The 15176-nt window shown below is 49.6% G+C and overlaps 5 protein-coding genes across 5 annotated transcripts; 1 reads left to right on the forward strand and 4 right to left on the reverse strand.

Moving 5' to 3' along the window:
* Positions 1 to 145: 145 nt before the first annotated feature.
* P153DRAFT_434634 (HET-domain-containing protein) lies at positions 146 to 2517 on the reverse strand (the record flags this gene model as incomplete). The annotated part of the gene is made up of 3 exons (XM_033673097.1): positions 1838 to 2517; positions 1390 to 1789; positions 146 to 1343 (listed from the first exon to the last, which is right to left on the reverse strand). Exons 1-3 carry the CDS (start codon positions 2481 to 2483, stop codon positions 146 to 148), a joined length of 2244 nt encoding a protein of 747 aa, XP_033519304.1. The 5' UTR covers positions 2484 to 2517.
* A 230-nt stretch (positions 2518 to 2747) lies between these two features.
* P153DRAFT_348977 (glycosyltransferase family 90 protein) lies at positions 2748 to 6190 on the reverse strand. Its single transcript, XM_033666228.1, has 5 exons — positions 6040 to 6190; positions 5596 to 5974; positions 5141 to 5548; positions 4930 to 5085; positions 2748 to 4880 (listed from the first exon to the last, which is right to left on the reverse strand). Exons 1-5 carry the CDS (start codon positions 6066 to 6068, stop codon positions 2835 to 2837), a joined length of 3018 nt encoding a protein of 1005 aa, XP_033519305.1. The 5' UTR covers positions 6069 to 6190; the 3' UTR covers positions 2748 to 2834.
* Positions 6191 to 6769: 579 nt separating this feature from the next.
* P153DRAFT_300838 (glucose/galactose transporter) lies at positions 6770 to 8180 on the reverse strand (the record flags this gene model as incomplete). Its single annotated transcript, XM_033664347.1, has 2 exons — positions 6770 to 7584; positions 7637 to 8180. Coding segments are annotated over 2 exons (1359 nt in total), but the record flags the coding sequence as incomplete, so codon positions are not given.
* Positions 8181 to 10481: 2301 nt separating this feature from the next.
* P153DRAFT_325134 (uncharacterized protein) lies at positions 10482 to 12243 on the reverse strand. Its single transcript, XM_033665263.1, has 4 exons — positions 11719 to 12243; positions 11330 to 11660; positions 11073 to 11184; positions 10482 to 11013 (listed from the first exon to the last, which is right to left on the reverse strand). The coding sequence occupies exons 1-4, from the start codon at positions 11761 to 11763 to the stop codon at positions 10578 to 10580; spliced, it is 924 nt and encodes a 307-aa protein (XP_033519307.1). The 5' UTR covers positions 11764 to 12243; the 3' UTR covers positions 10482 to 10577.
* A 134-nt stretch (positions 12244 to 12377) lies between these two features.
* On the forward strand, positions 12378 to 14704 carry P153DRAFT_348986 (mitochondrial amino-acid acetyltransferase). Its single transcript, XM_033666229.1, has 2 exons — positions 12378 to 12524; positions 12592 to 14704. The coding sequence occupies exons 1-2, from the start codon at positions 12471 to 12473 to the stop codon at positions 14653 to 14655; spliced, it is 2118 nt and encodes a 705-aa protein (XP_033519308.1). The 5' UTR covers positions 12378 to 12470; the 3' UTR covers positions 14656 to 14704.
* The last annotated feature ends 472 nt before the right edge of the window (positions 14705 to 15176 follow it).

Here is a 15176-nt window from a genome sequence, read left to right on the forward strand (position 1 = left end):
TAGAGAAAAGTCAATCCAGGATATCGATGTCAAACAGCATGCGTAGGTTGTGTATAGATTTCAAGCGCACTCGCTTCTGTCTGGCTGCTCTGCGATACTGGAAAACTTGATATACATTATCCTGGGTACAACAAAGGAATATACTCTAGACAATGGTAATTTCCTGCACATTAACAGTATCGAAAACAGCTGTATCTGAGATTGTGAAGAACCCAACTCGTCGATATCGTTGCCCATCTACTGGAAGCAGCATCAAGCCTTCTACGTGATATCTGATGGGTGTGATCCTAGTAAGGCGTGTTGCCAAACACATGACCTCCGTGTTATGCTGTAGTTCTGGTTCAAGCGCATCGGCGGTCGCCTCGCCGCAGATAAAATCCCAATACCCTCCAGAATCAGGAAAGTGTTGTGTTGCTAGGGAGCCATGAGATTTGAGGCTCTTGAGATAGGCGTGTGGATGCCATCGCCAGAAGCATGTGCAAATGCGCCCTTTGACAGCCAAGACTCCTGACTTGACGGCGCCATGCGTGAATCCTGGGACAGCTAGCTCCACGTCGCATGAAACGACTTGGAAGTCCATCGTTTCGCCTCCGGAGTTGTCTGCATAGCTTTCCACACTGCCGTCCACGGAGGCCCAGCTCCACGATGGCGCTACGTATTCTTTTGCGCGAAGCCTAGGGAGAATTGTCTCGTCGCCCTCGTTGAACTCTCGTGCAACTTTCCACCCCAAATCTACGGCGAGGTCATGTTCCCACATTCCGGCGAGATACCTGCCCTGATACACGCGACCTATTTCTTGGGCGATAGCAGATATAGCCAGCAACCTATCGGTTTGATACGTAATATTACGCCGACTGTATTCTCCTCGGGCTGATAGCCATACCTGACGTATGTTCTCCGGAGATGTAGCCAGTGAAAATAGTTTTCCGCTCCAGGATAAGTTAGGCAGTTGATAATCCGTTTTTGACATTGGGCCTTCTACAGGCTTTATATTTTCACGGTTGATTGTCTGTATACCGCGGTATGTAAAGAGAATTGCCCGTGTTGAGAGCATGAGCTCCTGGAATGTCCATGCTCGGTCATTGATGGGATCGTCGAATCGGTTATATGTGGCAGGGTAGCTTAAGACCAGCTGAGCCCGGTCGTACAGGGCATTGTCTGTACGATAAGGGATAGCGACTGGATCGATTTCATAACTCTTTTGCTCCGCGATGTGGTTCAAAAATCCTTCCGTAGCGAACTTGGCAACAGAAGCCACGATTGTCACAGTAGCATACTTGTAGATGAGACCCATATTGGGGAGCTCTCGCAGTTTGTCTTGGTCAGAATCCTGTATGATGCATCTACACGTCGTGAATTTTTGTCTTGAAAAGAGGGTTAAAAGCTTACAGTGCATCAACCCAGAGATATCGAAGCCCAACACGGCGAGTGACCGTGACAGCATCTCGAATAGTCTGTGGCAGTTTTTCAGGCGTGAAACCTCTCATCAGCGAGTCTATATTGGTGCTAAGTAGGATAAAGTCTTGACTGGCTCCCCATACATAGCTTAGTGCCGCAAAGCTCTTGTCTGATGGGAGTATGCTTGAGGAATCGCAAACGCGGAGGGTGTCGCCGTATTGTAGCTCTATCAGCCTACCAGGTATCTGCGTAGAGTTCGTGGTGCTTGATTGAGGGACAAATGCGAGAGAACGCACCCAGTGCTGTATAGTTTCCATATTCTTTTCTGATCCAAGGGTGCTGTCACTTGCTTTGGCCGGGAAGATCTTGTCAAGTTCAGGTAGGCCGCCCCCTATAGTCGGAATTGGTTGGAGGTTTTTAGAGATAGATGAGGACTTACAATCTGTGCTGATATGATATCGCAGCTCCACGCCATGCAAATTTTGCAGCACATTGCCTTCCTCGGTGGGTTGTTCGACAGCTTCTATATATACGTTCACAATCGTGAAACATTCTTCTTCTTTTCCTCTCTCGAACGATATCGCTACTTCAAGAATACATGCTTCCATCAGCGTATCGTGGTCTATCCAAGCACCCCAGCCATCAGTGGGGTCGTTATCAATCAATTCTTCGTTAAAACCGGACGCATCGTTCCAGTCATCTTCCTCCTTTTCAGCGTCTTGATCAGCTATCTCGTCTTCCATTACTACACAGTTATCGGTGCCAGCAGAGACACTACCTGTCTCTTTACCCCTGAAGCGTTGGTACAGATCATCGTAAAACAACTTGCCATGAATTCCATCAGCGAGCGTGCGGCAAAATTTGCAGCCTTGTAGAGTCGATCTTCGGAGCTCTTGTGACGAGACCCTGTACTTGATGCAGTGGGATTGTATCTCGATTGGAAGATCGATCAGCGCGGTGTAGAAGTCGGATGTCCATGCCCGCGAAAGGCAGATTTCGCAAGGATCCCGAGGCGGCGAAACAATGGGGTGAATGTCAGGAACAGTGTACTTTCGCGGCGCATGCCGACCAAAATAGTGGAGCATATCCCTGATCCGATCTGATCTTGAAATATACGAGGCTAAAAGTAAAGGAGATTCATAGAGATCGAGTGTCTTAGACGGTTGGAGCCTAATGCGATAGCATGAAACTAGACCTTGCTTGGACTAGTAGGCGATGTAGGTGCATACAACTTCGCAATCCAGCCCAGTAATATCAGGCTTTGGTGTCAATGCACACATTCATCCCTCCATGCACCTTTACACTCGCCCAGTAAGTTTCTACCCGTCGAGTCTAGCGTTTCGAATTTTAGCACTTCAATTGCTCAGTATCGTTACGTATGACTTGCATTATCGCAAAATATGGTCGTGTTCATGCCCCATATATATCCTACGGCGTCATAGTTCCGCTCTCTCTGCCTTTCCGCGATCTTTCCCATTCCTCCTGCCCATCCTGAATCCAACATCGACCCTCGCATCATCCGTCAGCCTGCCCCACTCGAGCAAGAGCCTGAACATATAGACCTCCGCATCCTCTTTCCTCAGCACTTTGTCTGCCCATACCCTCCCCTGCCTCGCAATGCTCTGTGCTTCCTTCGTCCTTCCCTCCGTCATGCGTTTCGTTCTCGCTTCGACACCCCAGCCACCGAAATAAGCTAGTATGGAGAAGATGTCGTGGAGTCGGATGTCAACGGGTACGAAGTGGTGCCAAGCGGTCAGGCGGCCGTCGAACCATTCTCGGAAAACACCAGCGGTTTTGAAGACCACAGAGTTGGACTGCAGGAACGGAATGGTTGAGGTAGAGGAACTTGGGCCGTCCATATCGAAAAGGTAGCGATAGCGCCAATGCTGCTTGAAATCGATTCTATCAACGAGTCCAAACTCTCGAGCTTGGTTCTTGCAGATCTGACCAGCACAGTGAGTAATATTCTCGACGAACCGCACGTCAGTCTTGGTGCCCAGGGATTTTTTGATATTGTCTGTGTGTTCAAGCATATATTCCAGTTGCCCGCTATGGTCACCCTTTGGCAATAAAACCGGCTGTCGGGATGTATTGTTGTTCAGAAGATGCACAAGGCGTTGTCGGAGCATACCCTTCCACGATCCGGATATGCTTACACCTTCCGAGATAGCGCCTCGCCAAAAGAGCACATCTTCCTTGTCGTGGAAATTGGAGTCTGGGAATTTCTCGTCAAACTCATATTTTGTCTTCTCCATATAGGTCCAAGGAGATGGGTAACGTATATCGGCGTATCCTGGTGCACGACTGTGACTAAAAACCGGAACAATGTCATGCGTACCCATGAGGGCGGAAGGGCTGAGATGGAGGCTATGCAGGTTCGCAATATCGGGCTGGTGACAAGGATCGCCAGAAAGTGTCCAGTTAGATACAAAGGCACCCATAGAATGAGGCAGTGCACATGTCGGACAAAGCGATTGGGTATCCCAGTGCCGTTCCTTTCGCGCGCGGGAATTAGGAGGGCAAGCGATTGAACCATATGTTTGATACGAGGGTTTGTGGCGTGCATCCTCGAAGAACTGTGGATCCACATGAATCTTGTCTACGTTTGGCCATTTGCTTGCGCGATCTTTACTAAAGTCTTTGCTGGCCCGTGACGGATCAGAAGCTGGATAAGGCTGCGGATTGTCCAAAGCATCCCGCAGCCGATCATGTGGAATTGCAACACGACATCCATCGTTGAGGTTCAAGGCGAGGTCCATATCGGGAAGAAACACGGCGAATTGCCGGATCATCTTGAGTGCTCCATCAATTGGCAACCAACGAGGCTCAGACGCATTGACGAAAGCCTCCGCCACCCCTGCCCGGATACGGATTCCTCCAGTTCCCTCATGAGTAGCTAACACAGTCGCTGTACGCAGGCGCAGATCATCTGGATTGAAAGATGAAAATGGGGCGAGGTCTTCTTCGACGTTGTCATAGTCGTCTATCACAATAGAACTTCGCAAAACTGCAAACTCATACCACTTGTCGAAACCTGGCGGGGGATCTCGTGTGTAACGCTGTCGATAGTGTACCACTGCCTCGGCGAGTGACTTGCTTCGGTGTGCTTGTGATGCCCACTGATCATGCTGCACGTTCGCAAGCTCAATCAAGGTCGTGATGGGGTGTTCTAACAGAGGTTTCTGATGGTGGTAGACAATTACGCTTACCGAGAAGCCGATGAGAATGAGTACGAAGGCCACCGTTTGATTTCTGCCAAAACGAGCTGAAATTGTAGATCGAGCCCGAGTCTCGATATTGGCGTGAACAATCAGATACAAAACCAGAGTAATGATGAGTAGGGCCAGGCACGGGACAAGGCTAATGGTAGATTTTGGCGGGAAGGAATGGGACACATCCGTACCAAGGGATCGTAAAACTCCGATAAATGCAGAGGAAAACGCAACGATGAGCACCGAGCTCATAACGCCATACAGTCGTGCCTGTAGGATTAGCCTTTATTCCACAAGATAAATACATACGACAACTTACTGATTTTAAGAAACACAACGTAATAAAGGGTATCATCAATGACAAACGCAAGAGACCATGGAGGTATTCAGAAGGAAAAGCAAACATCAGCTGCCGATGTTCTGGCATCACCACGTACACCGTGAGACCGGCTACCAAGAGAACGAGAGCGGAGGCCTGCGTTTGATTAGCACTACGCGAGTGAAGAGCCTGAAAATCTAGGGTAACGTACGGTAAACGTAAAGCCAGCAAGCATGTTGTTGGACGTGCCATCTTGGAACCGAATGGTCCAGTCGTCCGCTGGAGAAATATCATCGTCTACCAAGCGGTACAACAATGGGACAATGATCGAGTCCAAAACGAAGCCAAGGAACTGTAGGAAAGAGATGGCCGTTGTCAGATCCTCCGCGATTGGACAGATATACGTAGAACGCAAAGATGTTGACTTGACGATGACGAGGAAGCTGCTGATGGATAATAAAACAGAGGGCAGAATGTAACGAGTCGAGTTATTGTAGACAAAATCAACCATGAGTTCACAGTACGTCAATGGGCGAGTGTTAGCAGTCCAGACGGAGCCATAGCGTTGGCTAGAATGGCGGATGCTGTGGTAAAGGGCTAGGACGAGTGGTAGGAAGGCCTGCTGCTGTCAGTATTGACGTAGACGACCCAACGCGAGTAGCTCACGACATGTGAGGGCCCACTGCACTCCACGTTCTTCACAACGTAGTAAAAAACGCCGATGCGACCACAGATGGCAAACAAGAGTATAGCCAGCAGCGCTCCAACAGTCCTCACACCCCACGCTCTCTTCTGTGCCGGTTGCCCTGCCTCGTTCCATATCTCTTCTCTATGAGGTCTGCTGTGACCATCGCTAAGTGGTATCGCGACATATCGCGTAGGCAGCCGCGGTTGCGACGTCTGTCGCGACCAGGCTTCACATGCGACAATTACAAGACCTGTAAGCAGCAATACAACTCCCGCAGTATGCAACGGCTTGTCAAACGCGAACGAGTAGCCGACAGGCGAGGCGGTGGAAAGGTAACTCGATGCTAGAATAAGGCCGCTGTGCAATACCATGGTCAGCAATGGACTGGTTCCACCCCACAACTTGAACATATGGGTGCCTACCACGGGAAGAGTAGCGCCTTCCTGTCCATGACCGCCACATTCTTCTTGATCGCGACTTAAGGCTGCAGAAAATCGCGGCGACTGCTGTAAAAGACACTTGACATGACCTTAGAGCAGCCAGTATGTCACGGCTCAAGGCAACCTTGCGTCGTGGTCCTGTCAGGTCTGCGCCTCAAGAGGCGCGCTAGTGAAAGAGCGGGGGACAACGCTCGGTTAAGTTCGAAAGCGGGAAATAAGCTTCGTTCCTGAAGGTTCAGAACGGTGTTCCAAAAGACCATTATGACAGAGGATTTCATTAGTTACAACACCCAAGCTTTCACTCATCTTGTATATAATTGTCATGTTATTGCAAGATGGTGCTACGGCTTTGGTATGACTTCTTCACTTAGCTGAGAGAATGAGCGGGAGCCTCAGACTTCGGATACGCCAATACGCGTGTGCGGGGCTGAGGGCGAGGGCGTACTGCATCTCAAAGTTGCTGCGAAAAACAATGGCACCAGGCGTATGTAAGGAACAAGCTCGTGGTCATTGTCGATCAGTTAGGATCGTCAGGTACGATGGTGTCAAGGTTGCGTCAACGATAAAACGGGTATCACGGCATATATGTGCGCTAGGATGACTGTCAATGAGAGTGATTGCATCTATATACGGCCGGTCCCATCCCTTATCAGAGGTATCTTTGGATCATTAGCAGTGATCATGAAGTCGTTCGACTTAACCCCCCCTCTAATCAGTATTTTCTGTCCATGTCCACAGTCTCCGTGTGCGCCGATGGATCACTCTTAGCATGGCCCTCGTCAAATCCGTTGTGGCCGCCTACCAAATTCTCTGGGTCATTTGCGTGCGCATTTGTGATTCCCAATTCCGTCTCTGAGAAACTATCCGCCACGTTCCTGTAAGCTGGTACGAAATTGATGCAGATTGGGTACGACCAGGCTACAATCATGAAGGCGAGTGGCACACTCATCGCGATGGCCGTCGGCGCATGACCTGTTTCGTAGTTGATAGCACCTTGAGCATCGGCCGCGACGAAGAGAAGAGGTGGAACCACTGCACCACCAGATACTCCGGCGACAATGAAGCCTGAGCCGCGTTTGGAGTACTTTCCTAGACCGCGCATACCCAGAGCGACAATGGTTGGAAAAATTATCGATTCGAAAAAGAGCACGATGAACAACATGCTCATACCTGTATTGCCGCGTTCGGTGATGGTCGGTATGAGAAACACTATCACACATGTCATGTAGACGAGGAACACCCAACGAGGTTTGACAAACTTCATCAGCGCACTGCCTGCAAAGCGGCCGAATGTGAAGGCTCCCTGAGCACCGGCGAGAAACTTCGCTGCATCGGATGAGCTCGTGGGGCCATTGCGTTTGACTCGTGTCTCGGTGACATAGTTGATGAACGACCCTGCAAGGGCAACTTGCGCTCCTGTATAACAGAACTGTGCGAACGTAGCGTGGAAGAGTCGATACTGTTTTGAGAACGGCTTCACGTCTGTGCCGGCGTGCGTGGCCTCGGCTTGGAAGGCCATATCGGCATCTGAACCAAGGTCAGTAAACTATCATTGTCTATCGCTTACTGTAACGCTTACCAGTGACCTCAGGAATGGGCGAAAAGTAGAAGACGATCGCCAGCAGAAACACGAAGCAAGCGATGGCAAGGTAGGTCCATTGCACATTCTTCAACGCCTCCGCATCGTAGCCTGTGTTCTTGAAGAACACGTAAGACGCCAGGACAGGTGAAGCAACAGTCCCGATACCATTGAAAGCCTGCGCGAGATTGATTCGTAGCTCGCTGTATTTGGGAGGGCCCACAACCGCAAGATATGGGTTTGCGGCCGTCTCAAGCGATCCAAGCCCACTGCCCATGATGAACGTGGCCCCACAGAAGCCGCCAAATGAGCGATGCAAGAGACATGGCCAAGCGACCAAAGCGCCAACACCGTACAAAAAGAGTCCCCAGATGAACACGGTCTTGTATCCCCAGTGTCGCAGCAGCCAGTTTGCGTGGCCGAGAGAGGCGAGTGGGTATGCGCCAAAGTAAGCTGCTTGGAGTCCGGATGAACGGGCACGTGTGATACCAAGACTCTCTTGGAAGTGTTTGTTCAGTGTGTCGATAAGACCGTATGAGAAACCCTGGGAGCTGGTCAGAAGACATGAGAGACGAGCGGAGAGAGAATACTTACCCAAAGGAAGAACAGGATAGTAACGAGACAGAGCGGGTAAATGGACTCGCGCAATGTAAGCTCTGCAGCACTTGTACGCTTATCATCGCGATTGCGTAGGGTTGGTCTTTTGAAGAATCCCATAGCGACCGCGATACATTCATGTGATTCTGTCTTATACTGTGGTGATTATATGTGCCGTCGAGGAAAGGTCGATCGCAGTGTGGATGAGAAGAAGTGGGAATGCCCCCGCTCAAGTATGCAGCATAAGGTATCAGTCGATCCTGGGAGCCATGAAGTCAGACCAAGTCTTACGCAGCAGTATCTGGCTTAGCCTTCGTTTCAAGAAGCGCGGTCGAGTGCTCGAGCTAATCAGCTGATGCCTCATCAACCAGGGGTTTTGTGACCCCAGACCTAAGTTGGGGAGGTGGGGTACCTTTTACCCAGAAGCTGGGGTAATGTCTGGGGTTAGTTAATCTGGGCGGCACAACTGCGGAGAGATGGAACCGGGCACGCATTTGTGTAACCTCGGTGGAGCATGAACCGAACCACAGTTACAGTTTGACTGTTCTAACCAGGCGTCTTTGCATTTCTATACGCGGTCATTTCATGGTGGTTGTAATGTAGCAGCAAACAAGCCGTCCTGGACTTGAGTGGAAGTCGACGTGCCGACCACTCTCATGTGAGATAGACCTTGATGCAAGGAAAGGCTGTAGCTAACATCTGTGACTAGTAAATGCGGAGATGAACCTATATTCCCATTTAAGGCATGACGGTACGCGATGAAAAGGGAGTTTGTGATGTTTCTATGTTGGGGTGGTGGTAGTGGAGAAGTAGCGCGCGACGCGTCGCATCGCGACTGCCCATGGAGACGGCGCTAGCATTCTCACCTTCAACCTTGTTTCAACCTTCAACATCTGGGAATGTCTTTTCTACGTTGACATCGAAAATCTACAGAGAGCAGCAGAACGTCCCAGATTTTCGTTTTTCTATCAGTAGACTATTCGACCCGAGATAGGAGAGAGATGCATCAAGGAGTGAAGCACAAGATTGCGGTGATAACAGACGTCAAAGAGTACAAGCTCAACCATCGAAGCATGAATCTTAGCAGATTTTACACAATCGCCTATCTAAGCAGAGTGGACTCTGGTTGGTACAATAAATGCCATGCAATCGCTCCTCGCCACCAAAAATATCACACCCTGTCTAGCTCGTTGATCTTTGTGAACAAATCATCGAAATCGGTCTTGGGATGGCGAGTCCAGTATACAACTAGAGCCTGGCGGCTCCTGTCGACTCTGGCCTGAGTTTGTCAGTCGTCTAGTGAGTTCGGTGAACAACATAGGATACAGACGGCATCTTTCTCACGTTGAGAATACTCCAACAAGGTTGCCGAGAAATCAATCTTGCACATATTATCAGACTTTATGCAGAAGAAGCCCTTGGAGAGCCTAATATCCTCCATCAGTATGACAATATTGCTACCTGGATCATACATACCTTGGATAGAGTTTGTTCAAAGGTATATTTTGTATGGTCAAGGCATTCTTGGAAGCGAGCTCTTTGAGAGTTTGGCAAGTTATGAGTTGCGTGGCGCTGACAGTCGGGTGTTCAGTTTCCTTCGCAGGAGGTTTGAGCTCGGTCAGGACGACGTCGAACTGCTCGTTGAAAGAGAAGTCCATGGACTTCTGCGAGTGTAAGATCAAATATCAAGATGGAGGATAGCTTTATACCTTGTGTATTCGTACCGTGTTCCTTGCTCTTTACGGGATTATCGGAGGTAAGTGGTCTGTCTTTCGACTGCTTTTGCTCTGGCTTCTCCCTTGTTTTCTATGCCAGCTTCTATGCTAGTTAACGTTCCGGTCAGACTGCATATCTTTCTTTGGCCTCTACGCTGTGCTCTTACTTGGTAGAAAGACTCGTTAGAGTATAGTTCCCAGGACTTGTTAGATATCACTTCGACCGAAGAGTCCGCAACTGCCGTTATACGATTGTGGGCCGATATAATGCCAAATGTAGTTGCTCTTAGTAAGACCAGTCCGCTGCATGGTGAGGATCATTTCCTCATATGGGATCATTTACCCCGCTTTCGTCTTGATTAAAGAGAATGCGCAAGGGGTGCAGCTGCTACCATCCCGTCACGACACAGCACAGATTGAGTGTGTCTTCCATCAGATGGCGAAGGAGAAAGTACAGCTTATCAGCTGAAACAGAGTAGGAGTGTTCCTAGTTATCCACATATGCATAACATCACAACCTGACTACACTGCTTAGATGGCGTAATGACTATATGATCTACTCATATCCGGTGAACTCAAAAGGTCCCGTGGATAAATTGAATTCTTGAATCGTTGCACCACGCCATTCTCTACTCCTTGTTCTCAAACTTCAAACCACTCTCCTTCCTCACGGCGCCATATATGCTAGGAATATCGCCCTTATCACCCAGATGCGCCTTCACCGCTATCAAGTGCTTGTTCGCGCTCTCCAACATCGGCACGGAACTCCCACTGCTCTCAGCCAACGCCATCGCATGCCTAGCATCTTTCCGTGCCAGATCGACATGGAAAAGCGGCTCTTCGCGTTGGTAATAGTCACCTTCGAGCATGCGCTGGCTGTAGGCTGTGTACGGGCCGGGAAACATGGTGGTGATAAATTGATGGAGATTGTCTGTTCCGAGCCCAGTCTTTTCGGCAAGAACGTGGCCTGAGGAGAGTTGCTCGACCATGTTGAGGATGAACGTGTTGCCAATCACCTTCAGAAGGGTAGCATTGCCCGCCGGTTGACCGGAGTAGTCGATGTCCCTAGCCGTTTGGTCAGTGGATTGAACAAGTCAGTGTATGGAAGGAGTGGAAAGACTCACGCGCGGCCCATAACACCTTTGGTGTAAGGCTTATACTTGTCGACTGCAGATTTCGAACCTGCCATGACGCAAACAAGTTGGCCGTTATCGGCCATTGGTGGAGCGCCAAAGACTGTATGAATTTGTTAGATGAACAAGTTCGAGTTTGGAATAAATGGTTGTGAGGCTTTGGGTTGGGCAGAGTGAAACGCCTGCACTCTTCGACGGTTTACAATCTGAATCCCCGAGAAGCATGAAAATAAAGTGTCTATACGTACCAGGCCCTCCTACGAACTCTGCACCGGCTTCTGTGACTCGTTTCTCCAACGCATTTGTAGTATCCGGATGTACGGTACTGCAGTCTACAATCAACTTGCCCTTGACGTCGTTTTTCAAGATGACGTCAACGGTAGTGTTTACCGCATCATCGTCTCCGAGACAAAGCAAGACGATGTCGCTGTCTTTAACGGCATCGCTGATCTCAGACACCACTTTGGTCTTGCCGGAGCCAAATTTGGCAGCGAGGTCATCAGATCGTTTCTGGGTGCGGTTGTAGAGGATCAGGGGCTTGTCGAGATTGCCTTTTTCAACGAGATTCTTGCACATGCCCTGTGAGGCGTTAATATGGGAAACTTATGGGACCCGGAGAGAGGGTGGTTAATCTCACCCTGCCCATGTTGCCGAGGCCGATCCAAGCGAGTTGCGGGGCCATAGTGAAGTGGGTGAATAATCGGATCTTAATAGTGTGTTTGTGTGAGAAGATTCAAGTAGGAGCTCGACTTGTATAGATATATGTACGTCCCTCATAAATCCGTAGGTCTCCACCATCATCGATGTCATTGAATTCCGCGCTTACTGTACCGTACACCCTCGACTTTTCCGCCGCAAGCTAGCTGGGGTCTTGTGAGGCTTCGAGAGGATGCTAACGTGAAGAAGCTTCGAGGTCTCATATCTACGCAATTATCCCCATATTCAGACTACTCTGTAGCCAATCGACGAAAATTGCATGATTTAAAGTCACTAATTCCTGCTAACTCGCGGCGGAGAAATCAAGTGGGATGGCAGTGACGGAGTCCGCATCAGACCCGGCGTTGATTTGTAGTAGATGACTCAGCTGACCTTGATATCCTCAATCCTCACAACTTGATGATAACTAAAGAAAATTAGTCAGGTTGGTCGTGAGAAAGTAAATACAGTACTGCAGTAATTCAAGAAAGCATTACCAATGAACCCCGCACTTGGAATTCCTGAACAATTGGTGATCCGAAGTCGGCGTGACGCAGCTTATCGATAAGGTCAATCGTCAAAGCTTCAACCGAGAGCACATGAGACTTTTCTGGCGATCACCGCGCGATTGCATCTTCCCTGTTAATTTTCCCGTATTCCAATGTGTTCAGTAGCTGGGCGGTAGCATGAAGCATGTTCACCTGTTGCAAAGTCCCCGCGAGGGGCTTGGGGAGGGCAACGCTGACTGTACGTGTTTACTGACTCATATGTAGCTGTGAGCATCGAAGTGATAGAAATGTTGATGGTTTCTCAGCTCCCCCAACTCGATAAGAATGCTCATTTCTCGACGACTGCACATGCCCAAACATCGCATATCCGAAAATCGTCGAGCTCGGCGAAAGAACGCCAGCGCGCCGAACGCGAGCAGTTGACTCGCCTGCTGAAAGAGTCGCCTGGCAAACGCGATGCCAGAAACTTCCTCAAACACTTCGACAGCGCGAAGAAGAATGACACGCCAGCTGCGGCAAAGGTGAAACAGGCTGTGAGCGAGGCGGTACACAACGAATGGGGCCTGGCGAAATCGGGCGTGAACCTTGGCAATCTGTATGAGCCGACTGTCTTCACACGGGAGCCTCTACCGGAGAAGGCGTATGAGGAAGGCGATAAGGATGAACCCTTGCATCTCGCATTGGTCAAGCTGAGGCAACCACAAGCGCTAGATGACAAGACGTTGGGAGGAATCGCGCTCACGTTGAGTCAGTTGGCGCAGCTGGGATTGAGCACCGCGGTGGTACTAGACTGCGATGAAGATATCACACAACAAACGGCAGACTCAGACGTGGTATATAAGACAGTCATGGAGCAAGCAAGGCGTTTGGTTGCTGCCTTGGAAGACTACAATGAGCCAGGCGCATTGTTAGTCGAGCATGCATTGAGCTTTTCGGATTTGCCAAACAATGTTCCGAGTACTGCACGTGTACGAGGAGATGTTCAAGTGCAAAACGACTATTTGTTATTTCTTCCGATCGACGATGGCATGATTCCTGTCATACCGTCATTCGCGTACAACAGTGAGCTGAAGAAAGTCAAAGTCCAGGCCGACGATGTGCTGCTAGCGCTGATTCGAGATTTTGCCGGCATCTCTGGGCAAGTCAACGACACTGGTAACATCGCACTCGACAAGAAGAAAGAGGCAATGGAACGACCTATCTTAGACCGGATCATCATCCTCGATCCCTTGGGAGGTATACCATCGTTGAGCAGAGCGGACGGTGCTCACGTATTCGTAAATTTGGAAGCAGAATATCGCAACATCAAGAAAGAACTTCAACAACTGTCAATGGCAGGCCAGACCAGAGGAAGCACCGGGGGATCAATGTCACTAGGAAGCAGCAATCCATTCTCGAAGTTCGTGGAAGACGAGTTGGCGTCTATACCAGATTCCTCACAGCAGCAACTCAGTCATACGTCTCCTACACTTCATCTGAGCAATCTTGACGTGGTAGAGCGAGCGCTGAAGTTGCTTCCTCCTTCGTCCTCGGCTTTGATCATCACACCTGCGGAGGCCGCCACACAACCCCTCTCCGAAGAATCACAGTCAAAACATGCCCAAAACCCACTGATCCACAACCTCATTACTGACAAACCGATGATCTCCTCCTCACTTCCGACTTCACGTGCAACCCGGTTCTTCGATACCGCAGCACCCAATCCAGCGACCTTCCTCAAGAAAGGTATACCGCTCACCATGATCCCCGATCCACGCGTTACTGGACCCTGGCAACCACCCTCTGCATTAAACCCTAGCATTGAGCTAGCCGACGATCCACGAATCAACTTCCCCAAACTCGTCGACTTGATAAACGACTCGTTCCGCCGAAAATTGGATGCAAAGGACTACATTGAACGGATTCGTGGCCGTGTCGCTGGTATTATCATTGCAGGTGACTACGAAGGAGGCGCGATTTGCACTTGGGAAAGGCCATCTACACTCAAGGGCTCAACCCATCCAGACGTTACGTCGGTAGACTCACCATACTGGGTCCCGTACCTCGACAAATTCGCCGTCTTGACCTCATCCCAGGGCTCGGGTGGTGTATCAGACATTGTATGGGCGGCGCTGACGCGGACGTGCTTTCCTGGTGGCGTTGTTTGGCGGAGCAGGACGAGTAATCCGGTGAACAAGTGGTATCAGGAGCGGTCGACTGGGATGTGGAACCTGCCAGGTGGACAGTGGACGATGTTTTGGACTACGGAGGGTGTTACGGAGGAATGGTTAGAAAGGAGTGAAAGAGAGGGGTTGAGGAGATGGGATGCGTATGTCGATGTATGTAGTGGGATAGAGCCGAGTTGGGCTGACGGGAAGAAATCGAGCTGAATTGGTGGTGATGTGCCATATCGATGAAACACGAATAAATTTTGACGCCTGCGTTTGTGCATAAATATCTCTCACTTGTGCAAAGTTTGCATTCCTCATCTCCAAACCTACTCTCCCTCAGTACAACAAAATATTCAGAGCAAAGAACCATGCGCGATTTGTTTGTTTTTACTTCTTATCTAAAATACATTACGACGATTGCATGGTCCGTTTGACCTTTCTGAGTTCCGAATCCCAAAAGTCTCACTCCATGTGTGCTACAATCCTTATGTTACTAAACGGTCGTAACCCCTATTGCTCCCTTTCAAGATAACCTCAATCGAAGGGCTCCGATCAACTCTCGCATGTGCTTACTCAATCGCCAACTTTCACATCTTAAAACCCCCATTCTTCAAGGCCATGTGTTTCTCCATTTGCAAATTAAACCTCTATCAAAACCGTTCTCCTGTCTGTCTATGTTCGAGGCCAAGATATCTAACACCTACCCTTAAATCTGGCACATCAGACGACTATCAGTACAC

This window comes from Dothidotthia symphoricarpi, assembly GCF_010015815.1.
Source record: "Dothidotthia symphoricarpi CBS 119687 unplaced genomic scaffold P153scaffold_21, whole genome shotgun sequence".
NCBI classification, from domain to species: domain Eukaryota; kingdom Fungi; phylum Ascomycota; class Dothideomycetes; order Pleosporales; family Dothidotthiaceae; genus Dothidotthia; species Dothidotthia symphoricarpi.